At 38.7% G+C, this 24,076-nt stretch overlaps 1 protein-coding gene across 5 annotated transcripts in view; it reads right to left on the minus strand.

Moving 5' to 3' along the window:
• Positions 1 to 6,465: 6,465 nt before the first annotated feature.
• The window catches only part of LOC126185146 (transcription factor CP2), an 838,084-nt gene continuing 820,473 nt past the window's right edge, over positions 6,466 to 24,076 (minus strand). For all 5 annotated transcript variants that reach the window (XM_049927991.1, XM_049927987.1, XM_049927988.1 and 2 more), the window contains 4 exons: positions 19,006 to 19,171; positions 17,270 to 17,466; positions 9,833 to 10,077; positions 6,466 to 8,469 (listed from right to left, as the gene is read on the minus strand). In XM_049927991.1, coding sequence (XP_049783948.1) covers positions 8,417 to 8,469; positions 9,833 to 10,077; positions 17,270 to 17,466; positions 19,006 to 19,171 — 661 coding nt within the window. In that variant the 3' untranslated portion in view covers positions 6,466 to 8,416. The remainder of the gene's footprint in view (positions 8,470 to 9,832; positions 10,078 to 17,269; positions 17,467 to 19,005; positions 19,172 to 24,076) is intronic.

Consider the following 24,076-nt stretch of genomic DNA (forward strand, 5'->3'; position numbering starts at 1 on the left):
AATTGAGACACTGGTGGAAAGATAGTTGCATGTGGGTCTGTTTGCTGTTCACAGACTACTAAAAAATCTATTCACAAGTCACTACCTATAAAGCTGAGCCAAGACCTGATACTGTGCACCAGACTGATATTTGTGGTTGTGTACTCCAAGGAATGGGGCCACGATCACACAGCGATTACCTGCAGCCACTGTAAGAGTAATATCAGAGAGTACTTTGTGGAGATAACTTCATAAGTGAAGTATGTATGTAAGGCAATCAATTAGGTGTGTGTTGTTCACCAATTATCACAGGAGGGAGTGTTTGCAGTAAACCTCTCAGCACACACACGTCTGCAGTGCTCATCCAGATGGAGCTTGTATTGTAGACAAATATCTTCAATAACTAAGAATTCAATGCATGGAGGGGTCAGCTTGGTATCTCAACCTGATCTGGATAAAGAGGAATATTCAGTACAAGTCATCAGCTTTGACCAGTGACATAGGGAATGTGAAACAACATGGCAACTATGAAGTGATATCAGTGAAAATTTTTTGAAATGGTCTGAGCTACAGCAGACTGTCACCACATTAATTGGCTTCACCAACTAACAACAAAACTGTGAGTACGTGCACAAAAGCTGAAATCATAATAGCTATGAACATTATGCCAGTGGTCAAAGCTGGTGACTCATATCAAGTATTCCTCTTGACCCCCTGATCCCTCAAAGCATCTTGAGATGCTCTCTGGAGGTATATTACTGCTCAAAATCCTCCTTCCCAAAATCTGTGCTGCTGTGTGATCAATTTCATGAGGAGGACAACTTTCACTCAATACATACCTCATAGACATGACCTTCAATAGTACCACACATTAGGTATTATCTCATGACACACTCTGTGCCATAGCAGACTAATGCATCCATTTTGTACACTTCAAACAGTTTCTAAAAACATAAATTCTTATAGAGTGGACCTACGTCTACATATGCATTGATATCATGTCAATGTTTCAATTTTTATTACTGTTAAATCTTTGTTTTGTATAATTTATTTACAGAAGCCAGTGTGCTTATGTTTCTTCCTGTTTCATTCAAAGATGCATTTGAAATTAATAACATGATGCACGTGCCTATGCCTACAGCTGCTACTCTCACACTCCCTATGTGAGTTTTATGTAGGGTTTAAACACATTTTATTTGTGACTGAAAGCATCTTGGTTTCCCAACAAATTAACTTCTGTAATTATTACATACTATAACTCTAGTTCACCAATTAATTTCATTATCAAACACTACTATGTTTAAAAAGAAAATAATGTTCATAATTTTAGAATCTGTACATTTATGGACATTTGCTATTCTTTGTACCCGGCTAAAGTTTCCTCAGGATCTGACAGCTATACATGTTGATTTTTCAGATATTGTTTTATCAAAGGCAATTACATAATTGATTAATAGTGTGGATAATTTACAAATATTAATGCTTCATCATTAGTGACCACCACCTATGTTCAAAATTAATGTGCAATAACCACTCACTGACAGCAGGTGGCTGCACGAACCATAGAGGGTATATAAAGCACGTCAGGAGGATGCAGAAGACAATGCAGTAGTTGTCACACTGCAGAAATGGAGCAATTTATCCAATGTCAAAAAGGGCATCATCATTGGCTTTCAGGCCAAAGGTGGAAGAATTTCCACAACAGCTAAGTTTGTAAACAGTTCACGTGCTGCCATTTGGCAAAATAGCACTATTCGAAACTGGTGTAGAGAGAACTGTGGTGTATTACAGGCCATGAATGACATGGGTGAATGACAGCTACAGAGATGTGTGTGGTCGAATTTACATGCAACTGACTGCCAAGATGAACCAAGGGGCTCCAAAACAGTGTCTCCTCAACGACCGTTCAGCGAACATTGCTAGGTATAGGTCTCTACAACTGGTGCCTGGTTCGTGCACCCATGCTGACTGCTGTTTATTGGCAATGAAGGCTGGAATTTGCTCACTAATAACACAATCTGATGCCCACTGAGTGGCGACAGGTAACCTTTTCAGAATAATCATGTTTTATGCTCCATCAGACAGACAGCTATTGTGGTGTACAGCATGAAACACCTGAAAGCAAACACCCTGCATGTGTCATGGTATATGGAACGTTTTTGTGGCATCTGCTGGGTGATCTTGTCTGGAAGGCACAATAGATTGACACAGCTATGTACAGTGGTTAAAATAAATGTTGCATTTTGCTGAAACTTTAATACTGAATGCTGTGATGCAGAAATATATTATCATATCAATATATTGGTTTGTTTGTAATGTAATTCCAGTGTGAATGGTCCATGTTTCTACCACAATGGGTCGGTATGTGCAGTCTATGGGAACCGTGTCACCTTTAAACATTGCAGTACTCATGCTGTGTGTCATTACATGAGTTGTGTTGCTTCAGGATGGTTTGGACAACAATAAAACACAATCAGAGGCTCCATATAGTCACTCTAATGGTGTATAAAGGAGACAGGTGGGACTTAGGTGTGAATGTCAGCGTGAGTCAAAGCAATATCTCTAGAACTGGCAACAGGATCAGTTGAGGATTGGCACAGAAGTGACCACAGAATAAAAACAGGTGTGCAGGACCAACATCTGTGTACAACAGCAAGCAGGAATCCTCAACACAATACTACACGCCCACAGTGGCCATTCTAATCAGCCACAGGAGTGCAGGTGGCAACACAGACGATATAGAACAGGCTCCATGAGAAGGGATTACATGCCAGAAGACCTCTCAATGTTCCTCCTCTAAATCAAGTTCAAGAAGGGCTCGTGTTGTATGGACACAAATCCACTTTTTTGTGGACTAGGCAGCAGTGGGACGCAGTGTTCTTTTCTGATGAGACCTATATCAGTCTCCACCATGACAATACTGATATTCATGTATGGAGGCAAGAAGGACAACTTTTAAAACGTAACTATATTGCAGACTGCCCTTATCAAGCCGGTTCAATCATGCTTTGGGATGGAGTCATGTATGACTACAGGCCTCCCTTTGTGCCAACATATGGGAGGATGACTGTTGTGAAATATCAGGATGACATTCTTGCACGCACCGTGACCCCATTTGGTGAACATACTGGAGTGGGATTCACACTGATAGGGGAGACTGCATATTACCGTCATAATCTTGTGAACATCTTCCTAGTGGAACACAGAATCAATTGGATGGAATGGCCTCCACATTCTCTATATCTCTACTGCAATTAGAATGCACGCACCATGCTAAAACGAGCAGTTTGCAGTCATCCTGTCCCACCAGAAACCTTACAGGGCATCATAGAGGCCATTGTGGAGGTATCTCCAATTACGAGGAAAGCCAATTGGGTCATAAATAATGTATTATGCAAGATAACTGAAAAAACACTAGTGCTTGTGGTATAATCTTTTATGAGGTTCTGTTATTTATTTATTTTTTCCTTGTGTTTATTAAATGGAACTGTGTTTATCCTCTATGTTTTTTTTTTCTCATGACGGTATCCAAGAGAATAAAATCGGTTTTGTTCTCTGTTGTGTCCAGTATTGGCAATAAACAAATATGTAACATTTATTTTGACCACTGTAGGTAACCTTGGGGATCATGTCCACCCCCACGAGCAGTTTGTTTTCCCTTGGCACGATGGCATCTGCCAGCAGGCCAATGCTACATGTCTCTCAGCTCACAGGGTACGTGCCTGATTTGAAGAGCACCAAGATGAGTTTACTGTGCCCCCATAGCCAACAAACTCACTAGATTTAGGCCCAACTGAGAATCTGTTGGACCACCTTGATCTGACTGTTCACACCATGGATCATCAGTCGAGAAACCTAGAGCAGCTGACCACAGCACTGGAGTCAGCATGGTTCCACATCCCTGTCAGTACCTTCCAGAACCTCACTGACACTCTTACTGCACCTCTCGCTGGGAGTCGCACAGCAAAAGGCAGTTATTCGAGCTTTTGACAGATGGCCACATTAATGTGACTGGACAGTGAAAATTTCTTTATCATGAACAAAATTTTTTCTACCTGTCAGAGCCTTCAAGTCACAAAACTGACTAGATAGCTCTAATAAATGAATTTTTTGAATATACCTTTGCTGTACTGAGACAGATGGTTCATCAAATGCAAAGTACCAAAAGAATGAAGTACGCAATTTGTTAATCAAAAACAAATTCTGAGCAACCCAAGTAAATCTAAAGACAGACTGATACGATACACAGCTATATGACTGAACTTTTACGCAGCTGTATTTGGAGTGATGCAGTGACCAGGAAACATAGGCTGTTGACAAATGGCATCACATTGTGTTTAGTGACAAATTACATCTCTATACTACTCCAAATGAGCATCATCAGTGCGTATCAAACTGGCAAGAGGTTCCAGTCTTACAATGTTTTGAGGAGGTACCGTGGTGTTACTACTGGTATCATGGAATGGACAGCCAGCAGATGTGACTTCAGGTCATGGTTGCTAGTGATTAAGGAATCTGAAAACACAATGGCATATCATGGACATCCTGCATCCTCAAGTGTTACCTCTCATGCAACAGTATTGTGGTGACACTTTTCAACAGGACAATGCTTGTCCACACATGGCACTTGTCTTTACGGACCGTCTGCAGTATTTTGAGGGACTCCCATGGCCATTAAGATCCCCAACACCTGCCTCTGTTAAAACATGTAGAACCAGTTCAGATATTGACTCCATCCCATTGCCAATATCCGGTATCTCGAGGACCAGTTACAACAGTTGTTGGCCAGCTTCCCTCAGGAGAGGATACTGAATAAAGGCATGCATCAAGGTCAGATGTAGTGGAATATCATTGACATATGGGCTCATACTGACACAACCTTTGTTTCAACTCGAGTTCTTAATCACTGAAATAATATCAGATACCATCTCAACCTATTAAGTTTAGAGGTATTTATTTCAAAATCTGAGTGTGTAATCTTTCATTTATATGAAACCTGCACACACTTAACATTCACCATTAGCTCAACTGCCTTCAGCCAGTTCGAGTGCAATAATGTCTCATTAGTGCAACCTTCACACTGAGTGGAATATTTGACTTGGACAGTTTGTTAATGACACCTATGTCTCTTTACATTTTGAACACGCCATGCAGTGTCTCAGTCTGTGGGTGAACTTTTATGACATTTTAGCCCATATGGATAGTCACTTCAGTAGATTTGGTTGTATTTTGTATAAATTCTAAAATTATTAGATTTTCCTTTTCTTGCTAATATTTTTCTTTCTTAACAGTGAATATTTTGTGTTCACGGCAACATTAAAGTTTTGGGCAGTGATTTAACAATGACACTATATTGATGATGATCGAAGTAGAGAGGATATAAAATGTAGAGTGGCAATGGCAAGGAAAGCATTTCTGAAGAAGAGAAATTTGTTAACATTGAGTATAGATTTAAATGTCAGGAAGTCCTTTCTGAATGTATTTGTATGGAGTGTACGGAAGTGAAACATGGACGATAAATAGTTTGGACAAGAAGAGAATAGAAGCTTTCGCAATGTGGTGCTACAGAAGAATGCTGAAGATTAGATGGGTAGATCACATAACTAATAAGGAGGTATTGAATAGAATTGGGGAGAAGAGGAGTTTGTGGCACAATTTGACGAGAAGAAGGGACCGGTTGGTACGACATGTTCTGAGGCATCAAGGTATCGCAAATTTAGCATTGGAGGGCAGTGTGGAGGGTAAAAATCGTAGAGGGAGACCAAGAGATGAATACACTTAGCAGATTCAGAAGAATGTAGGTTGCAGTAAGTACTGGGAGATGAAGCTTGCGCAGGATAGAGTAGCATGGAGAGCTGCATCAAACCAGTCTCAGGACTGAAGACAACAACAACAACAACAACAACAACAACACTATATGAGCAACTGTCAAATTTTATAAAGCATGAATTGGTGGACGTACTAAAAGTAAGTTCCATTTTCACCTTGAAATTCTTATCACAAAAGGGGAAAAAAAGAAAAAAACAGAAAAGAAAAGAAGGGAAAAAAAAACCATTTGATAGATGCATCACACCTTCATTCAACAGCACACTACTATACATGTACAACCCAATACCACCAACCCCCCAACCCCCCCCCCCCCTCAAAAAAGACCTAAATGCAACATTGTGCACACAAACCACAGAAAGGTAACTAGGAAGGATACTAGTTCCGTATGTAAAATCAGTGACTTCAGTCCATGCATTGTGCTCTCCTTTGTACTCCACCACACCAAAGAGAGGTTTGTAACCTTTTAAAGACATATAATGCAGTGCTGTGAGTGTGGCTAGGCCTGATGTTTAGGAAGGTCTTTAGTTATGGATTATGCTATTCTCATTAGCTTTTGTAGCAAAGTGTCTTATGTTTGTGTAACAAAGGACCACCTTCTGTCATGAGGGGACAGTATATAGGTATTATAGACACTTTCAAGTAAATACTTCACCAAACTTCAGTTAAAATTTATGTATTTCTTTCTTTATTGTACAATTGAAAACAAAATTGTGGAAATAATTTGTAAATAAAGAGTACCAAATTCAATATATGCATAATTGTTGTCCAGCAAGATCATTTGCATGCAAAAATTCCATTAGGAAAGCACTAGGAAACTTCAAATTACAATAAAATATATTTTCAATACCACCATATATTTTTGAAGTATATAAATGCTACTGTGCTAAAAAAAAGTCAAATCCCTGTTTTTACTACTCAGATATGAAACGCATTATTTTACAGCAGAGGGTCAAACGCTGATACAGACAATTACTGGAAACATCCAGTGACTCTTACGAAAATGATAGTTTATGGCAGTAAATGGATAACAGGGAGTCATGCACAATTTCTGGATGAGAGAGACAGGTTACTTTTTAATATACCACCTGACACAGTCAGAACCGTCATCCAGTCACTGTACATACTTGTACATCACCAGCTGACTCACAGAAGGCTGGCACACTGGTACAAAAACTGTCATGTTATAATTTACATAGCTACATATCCCTTCAATAATAATGCTAAATTCTGATATTTCAGTATAAGAAAACATACATTTTCAGACAATACATTATACACTAAAGAATGAAAGTTTCACAATGAAATTTGAAAATGAATTGACAGAATACAATATTTGTAGCTAAAGATGCAAATGAAGATAATGCAACCTTTAGAAGGGAATGGAAGTCTAAAAATACTGCCCCTGCCCCCCCCCCCCCCCCCCCCCCAGTACTGAAATGAAATGAAGGACTTTCCTCCAAAATTCCCATTTGTAGTAACGAGCTACGTTACGACTATATTCTGTAACTATGTATTCTACACAGAGTCTAATGTAGAAACATTTTCACATAAAATAATAAGCATCAACACTTAAATGACTTAAGCTGTAAAAGTAATAAACAGCTACAACAATGCACACCTCAATATCGAAAAGTCAACCAAAACTGATATTAAAAAAAAAAAGTAACACTTTTACTTAAAAATGAACTATAATGAACAGTTTTTAGTAATTTTGCTCACTGTTTTTGGTGCATAATATGCTTAACAAAAAAACTAAATTTTACTAACTAGAGAAACTTTAACTAAGATACCAAACACTGTAAGTTTACATTGGATTTTATCAGGAAGTAACCACATAAATCTTTTTCTGAGAATAAATTCAAGAAATCGCACTCCATGCAAAAGCGCCTTCCAGAGGTACAGCTTTTGAGGAGACGATCATGAAATAAAATATTTTTGTGCTTTCCAAACAACAGCACACATGCTAAAGATGACAGGTGATTATGACTCAATTTACAATCTGTATGACACTAGTCAACACCAGATTGATTTAACATTACATAAAAATAGAAAGGAATAAAATGTCTTTCAGTACAATGAAAAACTTGTTAAATGTTAATGATTACTTTACTACACAAAGGCACATAAACTAATAAATTCTACAATACTTGTGTGTACAGGCACTTTTTGAAGCTGGGAAGCACCACCCAGCTATAAAGGTAATGAAGTGGTAACACGTTTGCTCGTATCTTTCATGAAATTTTTCAAGAAGATAGAAACAAAGCTCGTGTAATTTTTGGAGTAATATGATCACATATTCTCCTTAAAAAAATATGCAGCCTCTAAAAAGGGAGACCATATTCAATGATACTGTCAAAGTCAGTAATTAGTACTAATAAATATATCTTATGGCATGTGCAATATGGCAACGAAGATATAAAAATCTGAAGCCTTACAACACGGCATAGAAAACAGCTGGTAAAAAACCACCATAACAATTCTTAGTCACTCTGTCAATACTGAAGGCAACCTCATGAGAAACAGTTCAGAAGGCACAAGTTTCACTTTTAATGAGACACCACTGATTATGACGTACAAAATATAAAAGAGGAAATCTCACATCGGCATCTCATTGAGACTGAGATGGTTTCAATAGCAGTCGATATCTTGCCCCATTTTGATCTGTAAAGAACCAAAACAAAAATGTAGATACTTTGTTAACTCCAGACAACAAATATTTTTTGCAAATCATTTATGAAACATTGACACAAATTTTACTGCTACAGAATATTCACAGATACAAGCAAGCACATACTAAATCTTATAACCATGCTTCAAACTATGAACAGTACCTCTCTCAGAAGTATATATCTCAATGCATAGTCTACAAGTCACCTAACGGTGTGTGATGGAGAGTAGTTGGGGTTCCACAATCATTTCCCCCTTTTCTGTTTCATTCACAAACAGGATCTGGGAAGGATGACTGTCAGTAATACTCTGTATGGTTTACAGTATCTTTTATTTTACTGTTATGGTCCTTTTTGAAAGATATGTGTGCAAGTGAGCAATATGTTACTCAATTCTTCTAGGAACATACATTCCCAGAATTTTAAATAAACCTCTCCGCAATGCACCACTCTCCTCACATACAGTTTACCAATGGAAATGGATGAGCATCTCAGTAAGGCTCTTTCAGTTACTGAAAAAACGTCTGATGAAACATGTAGCTCTTATTTGGGTCTTGTCTATCTCCTCTATTGATCCTGTCAGATGCTGAAGACCTTGCTGTCATGCACCCAAAAAACTATCATCATCATCATCATCTGATGGTATCTGGTGAGTGGTCCAGACTTAATAGCACCACAACAGTCAACTGAACAAAAGCTTTGCAAGCTCTCTCTTTCATAGGTTAACAACATTTACTTGAGCAGTCTTCTAGTGAATCTTTCTGAAGTCTTGTTTTCCTACAATTAGTTTTGTACAGTTGTTCCACTTTAAATCATTCCACACATGTCCTACTAATGTTTTACAGCTGTGACTGATTATCAATTGTGTCGTGTAACACTGTGTTTTTCCAACCTATTTCTGCAAAATATATTACATTTGTTCATATTAAAGGTCAACACTGAAGCCCTATAGCTAGTGTATCATCCATGGAGTGTCTTGCATTTTCCTGCAGTTTTTTGCTGCTGTTGTTTCCCCACATGAAAAATGTGATTCCTACATATATAGTTCGAAAATCAGTCGCATTACTGTTTGTTCTTGAACTCCATACATGTCTTCTCAGTTCCTCCATGTTAAGTACACTAAAATGTCTGACTACAAACTATCATATTGTACTATAAGAGATCATTTGGCATGACAAATCTAATTGTGATCTGTTAAAATACTTAGCAAATTGTGATTTTTATACCAGTTGTCAGAATTTCACTTTGATATTATGTTGTATTATTTTGAGTGTGGTTTTACATCATAAAAATTAATTCTTGGAATGAGCTATATTTTATGGTACTACACAAAACTGTTGTGTGAATAAAATACTCACCATGCAATATTTCAATATTGAAAAGGGCTTCATCTTTCAGATTTCGGATAACTTCATCTGTCATCTGGATATGAATACCATTAGGACCCTGCATATACAAGTCATGAATCTGATCACCAGATACTCCAAGCATAGTTGCTAATTTCTGGGCCATCTCACCACACGAAAAATTATCAAGATACAAAGCATGATAAACTGTGTTCTGGCCCACACAGAGATACACTGTCAGGCAGGGTGCAATGGATCTGAAAAAAGAATAGTAGTTAAAGAACCAGTTTTACCCATTACATGATGCAACACAAAAAACAAAGCTTTCAAAAATGAACCAGATGATGTGAGAAACTATATCTAACACAAGGAGTTTAGTTTTATTTTTAAGAAAACTGGTAGTGTCAAGGTTTCCAAAATCCAACCAATACATGCCCAAAACAATGCAACAGTTAACATGTTGAACATATTAGGCAAATGAAATTTTTACTATTATGCATAGTGTGCTATGGTATGAAACTTCCTGGCAGAGTAAAACTGTGTGCCAGACCAAGAACGGATCCTTTCTTCCACGAGCGCTAGTCTTGCAAGTTTTGCAGCACAGCTTCTGCAAAGTTTGGAAGGTAGGAGGCAAGGTACTGGCAGCAGTAAAGCTCAGAGGACAAGCTGTGAGTCGTGCTTGGTAGCTCAGTTGGTAGAGCACTTGCCTGTGAAAGGCAAAGGTCTCAGGTTTGAGTCTCAGTCCGGCACGCAGTTTTAATCTGCCAGTAAGATCCATATTAGGAGAAGGTGTTGAGCAATCGTTGAAAGCGAAGTAACTGCTACTCCCTTAAAAGAGATAAAGAGCAAGTACAGCTGCTGTTCTACACCCAAAATTCTTTGAACTTCACTTGCTAAAGGATACTACAATACAAATTTCCAAATGTCAGAGCTCAGTAATTATAAGGGAAACATTCACATATTTTATCACAGGTCATAGTTTCTTGACATGGCCTTACATATATCGTGATGTTTATCCATTCATTGTACTATAGGGCACTGTTTGTACAGGGGTTGGGAGAGGGGATATATATCACACACACACACACACACACACAAAAGTGAGGTGGACATTTCACATCACACCTTTTAAGCATATTTCTTACCACCAAAATACAAAGTAAGACATTGCATGAGACCATCAACACATTTAACAAGAACCACATGTTGGTAACATCTGCCAAAAAGTGATCATTGGAATTAAGTTGTCAGAGTAAAAGCTAATTTTGAGCAACCAAGGACTTACCAATGAGATGATTTTGTTCTGATCACGAAAAAACTGCTTTGTTTCTAAGATGATGATAACCTGTATGTACTAGCAGTCAGAACGAAAGTGAACCACACTTATGGCGTGAAAAACCCCTGTGAATGCTGACTAAATATGTAGAAAATTAGCTAATAAAGCTTTTGGATAGTCCTTTAAATTTGAGAGTTCACAAATTTAGAAATTCATACTGTCAACTTCTACATCAATCACATCTCAGAAAAGGAGCAGCCACACTGATTTTCACGTCATCCCCACCACTTGCAGCAAATCTACTGGTGACCTTCCAATCATTCTGTCACTATAACCAACACATCATATATCAGATGAAACCATTAAGTATTTTGGTGTAACAATTGAGTACTTGTTTTCTGGTCTTTCAATAACACTTGGTTAATGTCATGGTCTTGGCCATCTGATACTATCCTCCCACTGACTGTCTCCAACATGAACAATGACATGTTGTCAACACTTACTCCATACTCCACAAAAGAGCACTGTGTGCATAACCCTTAATAAACATTATCCTGTCATGTTTTAACTATTCCTGAATGTGATATGTGATGTAAGGGGAGCAATTGTCTGCCTGTATGCCTTTTACTCAAATGGACAATGGAAGAATGCCTCCGAAAGTTTATTGTTAGTGGACTGATGACAGCATTCTTAATAACTGCCATGATGAACATGAATCCCACTGAGAATTGTAAATCTGGGATGGAATAACAGTTATATGAAACAGGATAGATTGCTATTCATCACAAAGGATGCACTGAACAGAAGACACACATTTATGTTCAATATGTGTTTGCTGCTAAATGCCTCCTGTATGTAGTGAGTAGCAATATACCCTATTTCATATGATTGAAAGGTGTTTAAAGTTAAAACAGTTCACTGTCCAACTAAACCAAGGTATACCCAGTCCCATTTGAAAATTAGCTCAGTATACGAGGGTAATCCCAAAAGTAAGGTCTCCTATTTTTTTGTAAGTACATACACCTGTTTATTTCCACAATGGTTTACATCAGTTTACAGCTTGAACATTTAGCTATTTTTCGACATAATCACCATTTCTGTCGATGCATTTTTGTAGATGCTGTGAAAGTTTTTGTATGCCCATGTCATAGTAGCTCGCCGTCATGCTGTTCAGAAAGTTATGAACCTCTTCTTTCACCTCGTCATCAGAGCTGAATTGCTTTCCGGCCAAATGTTCTTTTAACCTGGGGAACAGGTGATAGTCACTGGGTGCCAAGTCAGGACTATAGGGTGGGTGGGTGATTATGTTCCACTGAAACTGTTGCACGAGAGCAACGGTTTGCCGAGTGATGTGTGGGCGAGTGTTGTCATGCAGAATGTGTATGCCCTTGCTCAACATTCCTCCTCCTCCTCCGGTTCAGAATTGCCCGTTTGAGTTTTTTCAGATTCTCACAGTACCTGTCAGTGTTCATTGTGATCCCAGCGATTCAGCTCCGACGACAAGGTGAAAGAAGAGTTCATAACTTTCTAAACAGCATGGTGGCGAGCTGTTATGACACGGGAACACAAAAACTGCCACAGCGTCTACAAAAATGCATCGACAGAAATGGTGATTATGTTGAAAAATAGCTAAATGTTCAAGCTGTAAACTGATGTAAACCACTGTAGAAATGAACAGGTCTACATACTTATAAAAAAATAGAAGACCTTATTTTTGGGATTACCCTCATATCATCTTATGTATGACGCTCTTAAGTAGACAAATGATGTCTGCACTCTTGCTAACATTATTGTATCCAGAAAAAAAAGATATATTTCCCCAATTATACAGAAATGGAATGACTGTTGTTGGTGATTGGTAGCCTTGCCTGATAAATCACATTGTCAGAACAGGTTGGTATTCACATACCAGCAAATAAATGTCATAACAAACACTCTGCAACTACCGCTGCAATAACATGAGGTGGTGCAGACAATACTACATTATGAGAATGTTCCTGAGGCATTCTTTAGGAAAACTAATATACATATAGTGTATTTTTTACTGGTTTGGCCATGACTCCATTCTAGGAGTTCACCAACCCTTACATAGTGAAGGTCTTTCCGCTCAATATAGTGGGTTCTTTCTGCAAGATAACACATGAAACAGCAACAGGCATCTTTAACAATTGGAAGAGCACAATCATGACTCTGAAGGTACTTTCATGACCTCTAAATTCCTGAATCTTGATTAAATCTAATGTCTATGTAGTACCCCAAACATTATGTTAGCTGTATGAATACCCTGACGTACAACTGTCAGCAGCTGTGGGAACCAATGGAGCAGCATGACTACAGAGACCTGTCAGTATTTGAGTGTCTCACTTCCAGCTCACCAAGCAGATTGTACTTCAAATATGTCTTACTTTGGTGGTCAGATTACTGTGACCGAGTGGTGGAAGTACTGTTTGGCATACTTGCAGAAAAAACATGAACAGGGTATCAATTAACTAAGACTTGCTCTGAAGTAATTGTAAATTTCAGAAGTTTCAAAGTATGCGGCTCAGACAAGTTAAAAATCAGGAGTAATGTATAGTCACACTGTGGCTTTTGATGCTGGGTCTGTTCACAGAAATGAATCAAATGAACCACATCAGGTTGGTGTTACAAGGGTGGATAGTCCAAAAAGTACACAATCAGTGGTGTATCTCACTAGCAGGCTCAGCTCATCATTGTAACAATGAGTGAAGTGAGTTTTCAATGTAGGCATCACTACTATGTTATACATATCATTTCATGGCTATTGTGGAGCAGAATACCCTTTAAGTGCTTCATGTTCAGCTCAAAAAATAGATGTGGTGGCCTGAGCATTTTTCGTGAACGTGAACCAAGTCATTTTATGACACAAATGCAACCTTTAACTGAAATGAATACCTTGCTATTCGAAGTCACCAAATCCTGTGTTTTAATCTACCTCTTGAGAGTCTACCACACTACCACCCTCTCCCTCCCTCCAATTATCCCATTTTCTCTCAATTAGATACATAATTTATGCTGTTCAGTTACTTTGATCATATGTAAACTAAAATAAAAAGAAATAAGAAAGCGCACAAAGAGTTCCATCCTATGAAAGAAACAATAAGTATCCTACTCCTATTTTATTATAATTTCTAATTGTCATTTGACTGACTGGACAATATTTCAAAAAGTAGTCTGCCAATTTAAAATCACAAGTCAAAGGTATTTCATCTATGGGATTTAACAACTCAATCCGGGTATCCCAGCCAGCATGGCTCTTGTTATTTTCCAGCACCTACCTAAGCTTCAAACCATGACTGACATGACATTATTATTATCATGCAGTTCACAAGTAGAAGGTGGTGGTATTTCCCACTCCCCAAAGACATTTCGATTAATCAACTAATATAGCTAACCTTACAATCACTATGCCAGGAAAGTTGTCCAGACATAGAAACTGAGTGCTACCCAAGCTGAGCCAGGGAAGAGTGCTATTTCTGCACTAATTATGTGAGACAAATTTAATTTAAAAAACTGATAATCATACATTACTGGTGGATTGTTTATAGTTCCTACACCAGTCACAGAAAAAATTTATATTACACCTTGCCATCTGAACCACATTGTTGAAAGCCAAGTTGCACAGTCTACTACTTCAGGTGACACTATGTTGTAGCAAATTAGAATTATTCTTGATGAATCTACTGACAAAAATGTTAATAAATGTGGTACTGTGAAAGTTAGTATGACGCTAACATTGTATGAAAGAAATCTCGGACAAAAATGGTTAGCAAGAACTAAAAATTATTCTGCTCTGCCTATGATAAATCTGAAATGCAGCACACAGCACACAGACAGTAGACAAACACACTTATTTGCCTTTCAAAATCCTATTTAATGGAAAATACTGACCTACACAATAGTTGAACTGTATGTCTGAAGCGGGTTGGGTTGTTTTGGGGGAGAAGACCAAACAGCAAGGTCAGCGGTCTATGGCTGAAGCAACACTGATACTTATGAACTAAATGACTGTTGCAAATGCTGGTACAAATCATGTAGAAACCCTCCAGAAAAATCAAATTGAGTCAACATCTACTCCTAAATTTGTCTAGATGGCTCTGAGCACTATGGGACTTAACTTCTGAGGTCATCAGTCCCCTAGAACTTAGAACTACTTAAACCTAACTAACCTAAGGACATCACACACATCCATGCCCGAGGCAGGATTCGAACCTGCGACCGTAGCGGTCGCGCAGTTCCAGACTGTAGTGCCTAGAACCACTCGGCCACCCGGGCCGGATAAATTTCTTTAGAACATTGATTAATCTTTCTGGGCATGAACTGTCCCTTTTTCCAGACAATATATACCTATTAAATGTAACAACAACTTACAGCAATTGCTGGAACTTGCATTAGTTCAGAAAATTTTTTTATACGATATGTAAATTGAAATAAAAGCCCAGAATCCTATATCAATCAATCACATAAATTAGCGCAGGTAGGACACACATTAGCACAAATAATACTATCATATTACAATGCACTGAACTTTACAAACTATTCCAATATGAATAACAGTTCTGCAATTTGCTTCAAGTGAATTACACAAGCTTACATTAAAAAAAGGTTTTGTGGATCATAAGGAAATGCACAACACGACTGGCTAACTATTTTTATAGGCAGAAGTTATAAGTGGAATTAAAGTCAGATGAGTGAGTGCTATGAAGATTAGAAAGCAGTTACATGATAAATTCTTCACAGACAGAGACGAATATTTTGTGGTATCACCGGTGTGCGCTCTGTCTCTTGTCAACACATCCCTCAGCTGTTCTTTACCTTGGCACTGATGGGCTATTCTCCACTCAGGGATACTTATTTCTATTTTTATAATATACCCCGTGTGTGTCTTATGTCACCTGTAACTAACATTTGCATAGCTACAAAGTCTTTTCATACCTGCAATTAATGTTGTGCACTCCCTGAAACACCTGTTACAGTCAGATGTGGTAAAATGGTGCTATTCATTGGTGCATCACACATTTCACTGTTCCTTGCTACAGAGGATTCCCCCCCCCCCCCTCGCCTCCCCAACCTCTGATTTCTTATGTCCACATCACTTAACAGTTCTTGACATAGATTTTTATGGTTGTCAGTAAACACAGTGTCTCGTTGGCATGAACTTTCTCTGAATATGAAAGGCACATTCTTTCCTAGTATGTTTTGGTAAGAAGCATTTGCACAACTATTATGCCAATGTTATTTTTTTAACCACTTTGAGTATAACAGAAAGTACAGGACTACTGGCTAAGATTCCGTATGGTAGATTGGTTCCAGACAAGCAGTATTCTCTTTCAACTAGAAGACGGAAGCTCCCGAATTCTGACGAGTATTTGTTTATTTGGGCCAAAGTAGGCAACAACAATTGTGAGATTAAGACTGCAGGTGTTATAGACATTAAATGATCTTGAATGTGTAAAGTGTTTTATTTATGACCTTTAACCAAAAAAATACTACATATTGATCTTGCCAAAAGCCGAGAAGCGATTCTTCTTGGTGTTGCAGCTTTCAGGGGCACTCTGGGGTGCTCATAGAACCACTAGGAGTCTATGTGACCTTGAACATAGCGTTTGAAACATGCTTTTGTTGCATCCCACTGGGCGCCGTTCTAGGGACTTTGCCTTGCCTACTGGGCATTCCAGTACATGATGCGACTTCCCCTGGACTTCGCAAATATGTTATATCCAAGCACCACAAAAAGTTGCTGCACCTGATTATGGGTTTAAGGAGAATAAACATATAAGGTCACCAGTCTCCTATTCACCCCTGCCCCTCCCCCCAGGATGGAAACAGTGTACACCTTCTGTCTGGAGCTAGAGTACATACTAAGTGCAAATGTGATAAAGTGTCCTAAATATTTGCTTGGTGTGTGTCAGAGGTCGGATGTGGGTATCAGCATGATGTTCACATAGTGAGATGTGGTAAACTGCTTGAAAACCACAAACTGGCCAGTTCAATGACCCACGTTATTAATCTGTTGGTTGGATTTGAACCGGTGGCAGCAATCCTCTTCATCCCAGAATTCAATACTTTAAGGCACACAGTCATCAAGGCAGAAAATAACACAAAAAGTATATCAGTCTTACCACTAGAATGAATAAAACATTTCACAGACTTACTTTGAATGAAGAGCATTGAACAATCTAATGCCATCAGGCACACCACAAATTTGTATCAGGTCATTTCTTGATAGGCGTAAAATATCTGCTCCAGAAAAATTAGCAAATGTATGCAGGTAAGATCCAAACCGGTTTGCCTGAAGCCACTGAGCTGCTTGTTGTGCAGTGGCCTCACTTGCCAAAGGTTCCTGATACACCTGTAAAAACAAATATAAATCAAACTTAGACTGCTTAACACCAAATTTTGAACAATTACTATTCACAAATGTCAATTTTAAATATTGCAGCACAGACCTCTCAATTCCCTATTGTATTTCTTTCTCCATTTGCTAGAAACTGTCATGTTTTCACTTTTCTATGTGTCAACGGACAGTACTGGCACTGTATCTAGCCTAACACACTTAATTTGTCTTCACTACTTATTCTTGTGTATTCCCATTTGTAAATGAAGATAACACAGACTGCAATAAGTTACACTTGGCTTTCCACTTTTGACTTTTTCTGAAAATTCTAACAGCTTAAACTGTTTTCCCCAAAAACACAACACAGCATGGTGCTACACTTGTTACATATTTTGCTTTGCCATGTACATTTACATGCTTCTGAACAGCATATTAACTTCCAGAAACATCTGAGAAGCTCTAAGAAATATTTTCTGAATTATTTCATTGCCAAATAAATGTTTAGACAACTCAGACATTTCAATTTACAATAGTATTTCTTTCTCTATTTGCTAGAGTCTCTGTCATGTTTGCATTTCCCAAATGTCAAATTTTTCATTATCCAAATGCATTAAGTCACAATTTTAATGAGATTTTGTTGGGAGCTTGGCATTTTCACCCATATGGCAACTCTTCTATGGGACTACAGTAAAATTTTTACAAACACTGCACAGAAGACATGCACTGCTTCCTTTTCTGACTATAGAGCAACTGATAATTGATGTGCGACTTGACAATATAAACAGATAAGTAACCAACAATTATTCATGGAATTTTAAAAACTAAATTACTTGTAGTTTCCAGACACTGCAGCAACAATCTGAAATGTCAGAAGAAAGCAAAAATAAAAGCACTAGTATTGAAGGACCTCGTGCAGTCGTAAGCATTTTTCAGACTTTTCTATGAGCCTGTCTGCTACTCAGTACCTCTTCTAATTAAAGAACAGTAATTAATCCTCATACACATTAACTGAGTCCTCTATACCAAATAAAACAATTTTACATATACTACATGTAAAGGAATTTTTCAGGTAAAGTAGCAGTGCTACACATTGTTGACAAATTGTCAAATTGCATTCTCTTGAAAGAGTGGAACTCCATTTGAATGAAACACATGAGCATGTTACTAGTCGATAAAAGTTTTCTTCTGTAAACAAGAAAACACTGGATAAAACTGGACTAACTTTAAATATATTTCTTGTAACCTGTATTACAGTGGGTAACGATTATGAATTGAGTATAAATACATTAAAATATGGCTTTTCAGTTGATTAAGAACAATTCTGAAAGTCCAGTCACATTCTGCGATTTAATATGAAGCCTGGTGGACATCCCTACACTGCAAACAACTACCTACAACTGTACACAGATTCTTGATTTTGCACCTCAGCAGAAACTTGCTTTTACACAAAAAAATGTATCCAACAAATGGATGCTATGAGGGTAAAAAAAGGACATGGACTGATAATTAACACAGAAAAAGAGCAGTTAACTTAATGGGTGTGCCATTACTTACTGGAACATCTGTAGGTATGGCTCCTTGATCTGGAAGTACTGTGTTTATCACTGGAACAGGAGGAATTGTGTTCAGTGGTTGTGAACTCCTTTCTTCTTTTGCAGCGACTGAAGTTGAGGGCACATTACTACCATTTGACGTACCAACAGTATGTCCAGAATTACCACTGGAAGAGAAATGATTACATTAAGAACAAAAGTTAACGTAATGCACATACTAGTGAAACAGACTGACCTTTATCTCTAGACTGTTTACAAACAATGAACAGAAACAATAGGGGAAAAAACACTATCACCACATGAATGGTACCTATCGTAACGAATACATATGTATCACACAGCCTTTTGCGCAACAGATTAAAACTATATTACAATGTAACTCTACCACTTTACACAGTCATATGATACAAATCAGTGTATCTCTTGGGTGAAAGTATCTCTAGAATAATAACTAGACCCACACCTCAATCAGCCCCATAATAAAGAGGGGTATTTACCAACATGTTCTTCATTTATTGAAACATCAAACTCGTATCCCTGGCATCATTCCTTACATGTCATTGAAGAAACTATACATTGCCCACTCTGTTTTCTACCATGTCCCTTCCAACAGCTTACATCACTGTCAAACTATAAGCTCTCAAAAGTCAGATCTCAGATCACATGAACTGGAGTCAGATGACAGAAATGGGGACCAACATACAACATACACTCTAGTCCATAACACTTCAAAATAATGTAGCACTGTATGCTTTGAAACAAAAAAAAAAACTACTTTTTTCCGTCAACAATATTCTTGGAAGGGTTTCATAGTTGTATGTATCTACTGACTGCTTACTACTTCTATAATGTATGAATTCCCATGGAATTCCTACATAGATACAACATAAAATACTACCTAAGTAATAATGTATGACATATCCGTTAGTATAAAATAATTTCTAGATTTGTGGGAAACTTTGCTTCCAAATTTAAATTAAATGGTTTCATAATATTCGTTGACAGAATTATCAAAGAATACATTACATAAACAGTAGCCTGAAGTGTTAGCTAAGTTCACATATTTCTGCAATCAGACATTACCACTGAAACAAGATATGCATATGGTCTACAGTACAGAATGGTTCTTACACTAGTGTAATTGCTATTAACCTGTAACTTACAGTGCTAGTGCTCGAAGAGTTCGTCTTACTGAAGGTCTGTCTCGTGCTGTGTGTTTGCGACAGTTTATCAGCCGCTTAACTCTGTGCTCCCCTTGCGATCTTCTAAGTGTTACTGTCACACGTTTGCCAAGCAATGCCAGGTGTATACGACGTTCATGAGGTATACAAGACATTGAATGATAAAAACGTGCACTCACAACATAGTCCTCATGTGCCAGTGTAACTGTATGAACTAAGAGGAGCATTATGATCTTTTCTTTCTTTCTTTACTGTTACAAATACTTTACATTTGTACTATCAAGCAATGAGTTAGTAAAAGGTAGACTCATTAAATTCAGGTGTAAGTCTCAATTAAATGTCCTGAAGGACATAAAGCAAGAGTGAGTTGAGTAAACAAGATTTTACTATCATCACGAAGAATGAAACTTAAACATCAACAACTCTAATCTCACAATTGCTTATTGGTGCATGGATTTTCCAGATCCAACACAAATTGTAAACAATTGACTCTCTAACCTCACCGTACAGAACCAATCCACTGCACAACTGCTCAGTGAAGTAGCACAAATCTTCTTGGCCAGGATTCGGTTTTGAACCCGACAAATTTTAACCACTTTGTTGCGACGCACAGTAGCTGATTTTATGTCAGTCCTGCAGCAAACCTGTAACGCCTGCCCCCTTGTATTACACCGGAGGTAAACAAAGCGTTCTTGGGAGATATTAAGCTGGCAGCTGATGATGCCAACGAATTAAGGCAGAGTCCGTCCAATATCCACAACGGTAGATTTCGGGCAGCCTCTCCTCCCGCACAGGGCCCTCTTCTTTTTGTTGCCGGACGGATTAATTGCTCGTCAGCTAATGAAGTGATCCTGGCGAACAAATACGCTGCCCTTTTCGGCTCCAGCTCCGACACTGCTGTAATGTTCTGGGACTGGAACAACCATTCCCAAATCTTAACGTAGGGTCGCAGCTTTAAAACTCTGAAGCAACTTCTACAATGAATCTGCGAACAGTGTGAACGAGCGCCGACGCTCATTCGATGTTGCCACGGCTGCAACCACGAATGAATCACTTCAATGTTGAACGCACAACTTTACAAGCTGTTCTTATCTCCAGACTTCCCTGGAATCCAGAGAGTGCGACGCTGTTCGGATACATATACAACAACGAACCGACACTGGCAACGACTGCAGTAGGAGTGCGTGCAGAACCGTGCGCCAGCAGCTAAAATCAGCTTCCAACTGGCACAAACCAGTTGCGACGATGTTCCCTGTCGGCTCTGCCTTATTACGTGTTCGGCTAACTCCGCTTTCATTCGGCTTTCAAGGCTGAGCGCTCGTATCGTTGACGTCCTGTGGATTTCATTCGTCCTGCGTGCAACGGAGAGACAACAAAATAACGACACCGAGCTGATATACTATGAACTGTGCGAGATTAACGCGTTTCTTTATTCATTTGTTCTCTGTCACACCGATTAACGTTGAAGACTGTGCTTATCAGCGAATAATATTAGATTCTTCTGTTTTAGCAGTTCCAATGTCGTTGAGCTTTCGGCAGATATTTCGTCTTACGCTGACGTAACCTACTTTTGTTGTGAACATGAGAATGTTAACAAAATAAGCTCATATGTTTCCCTTGACTTTTAACAATATTTGCATAACCTATATTAGTTTTACCCAACGATAGGTACCGAACTAAAATTCTCATTTGTTGACCTGAGTCTTTAATTACGTAATTCATGAAAGTAATTAATCTCAATTATTCGATGACAATCAATAGAACGAAATGTTTCTACCAACATTCTATTCTACTTTGGCGAACGAAGATGTTAACAGCAATGATTCGGAGAAGCACATCTAACTCATAAATACCCGTATAAGGGAGGTATTTGTGAAAAGAGTTTCAAATAGCATACCGATCGGCACGTCGAATAAGACAGCGCCGAGCAGCAAGGAAGTAGACATCTAGCATCGATGTGCCACGATGTACTTCGACCTTAAAAAAGCTGTGCAACTCAGCTAAAACAAGGTAAGGTTAATGTGACACTAATAACGGCGCTACGCAGCCCAGTGACTTGAAAATCACGTTATGGCACACAAGCACCAATAGAAAAGAGGGGAGGCCCTATTTCCGAAACATTTAGTACTACAAGCTATGCAGGATTCAGTGCAAACACACAGTAAGAAGACACTGTTATGCCTACTCCAAAAGAAGGAGCAGTACATCTTACGCGGCATCCACTGCACAGTCTTTGGTAGTTGCAAAAATGTGTATCACTCTTTAGAACTTGTATCGTGTTGAATTTATACTAGTCTTGGTCACTCCCAGTGAACGACCGGAACGCTTTCACACACTGTCGGTAGTCTCTCAGTACGGTACTTAACGTACGTCTGCTACGTTTGTATGTCGGAGCAACTGCACAATGAATTTTGCATCATTATTTGAATTCTTACACCTCCCTTTTAGACAAGTAGTTTTTCCGTAGTCATGACTATAACGTTTTCATGAATGAATTCGCGAATAAAAACTTCAATTAAGACTCTCAATAGCAGTTACTACCATTTTCATAGTATTGTATTCCGTGAAGCTGTGAAGTACCTTGTGGATGACTGTACCACTTTGTTGTTCGCATTAATTCTCAGAAAAGGTGGGGGCATCAGTTAAAACTTAAGGTTAAAATACAACAGGTGTTACACATAATAAACGTTTTAGTTTATGAACAGAGATAATGTTGGATATCAACTATTACAATATAATCTCCTTCTAGAGCGTCATTAAAACCAGTGTCGGAAAGAAAGGTTCGAGGTTCCTAAAAATCGCAGTCTTATGTCTTAATAACACAGATCGCAGCGGTTAAGACACTGAATTCACTCGCGGGAGTAGCGGTGTTCAAATACCCTTTCAACCATACAGATCTGGTGTTTAAGTGGTTTTACTATATATCATCTAAGGCGAATGTTAACGTGGTTTCTTAGAAAATGTCATGGCCAAATTCCTTCTCCATCCATGACCAGCCCCAGCTTGTGCTCCGCTTCAAATGACCTCGTGATCGACGAGACGTTAAGCCTTTTAGGCTAAATCTGCTTGTAGAGGAAACAAGAACATCAAGCGTCCAAATGAAAACAAATTTTCTTAATCGTGGAAGGTGGATTGCTTGTCATATGTGGACCCTACCGAGGGGACACACAGAAGACCAATACCAAGAATAAGGAGGAGGAGGAGACTAAAACTGCCGGCACACCGACGGAAGCCATGGTGAACCGGGAATCGCTACGTGAAACGGAAGTTTTTAACATCTTGCAAACCCTGTTACGTGAAGCACAAAGAAAAAGCTAGACTTTTTTCCCAAGAAATGCTACATTTCCGTCTCGACGATTGTCTCTAGTTAATTTTAAGACACGGAAGTCCACCAGTATAATAAAATAGTTTATCACAATACTGCACATCCACTCTCCCTCATAATCAACAAGTGTTTTGATGAGGGATGTTTCCCAGATCTATTTATCGGACATGTCCGACATAACACACACCACACTACGGCTAGTTGATGTAAAAGTTTCAGTGCGGATTCACAACCAATGTCTGAACGACTGCGAGGATCGCAAAATTATGAGTAGGGAGTTAATAAGGGTGGGAGGGTCGTTGCATTGCGGCCATCGGGATGGTGGGAAGTTGGAGAGGACGGAAAGAGTGTCCGGATGGCTGAGACGATTGAGGCAACCGTTCTAAGACATGGAGCAGCCGTGTTCGAGCCCTGGTCCAGCAAAGATTTTCAGCTCTCGCCGTTGCACTGTAGCAATCCCCTGTGCCGCTGGAAGGGCACAGGTCATTCCCGTTTTCAAGAAGGGACGTCAAACAGATGTGCAGAACTATAGACCTATATCTCTAACGTCGATCAGTTGTAGAATT

Source organism: Schistocerca cancellata, chromosome 4 (assembly GCF_023864275.1).
Source record: "Schistocerca cancellata isolate TAMUIC-IGC-003103 chromosome 4, iqSchCanc2.1, whole genome shotgun sequence".
NCBI classification, from domain to species: domain Eukaryota; kingdom Metazoa; phylum Arthropoda; class Insecta; order Orthoptera; family Acrididae; genus Schistocerca; species Schistocerca cancellata.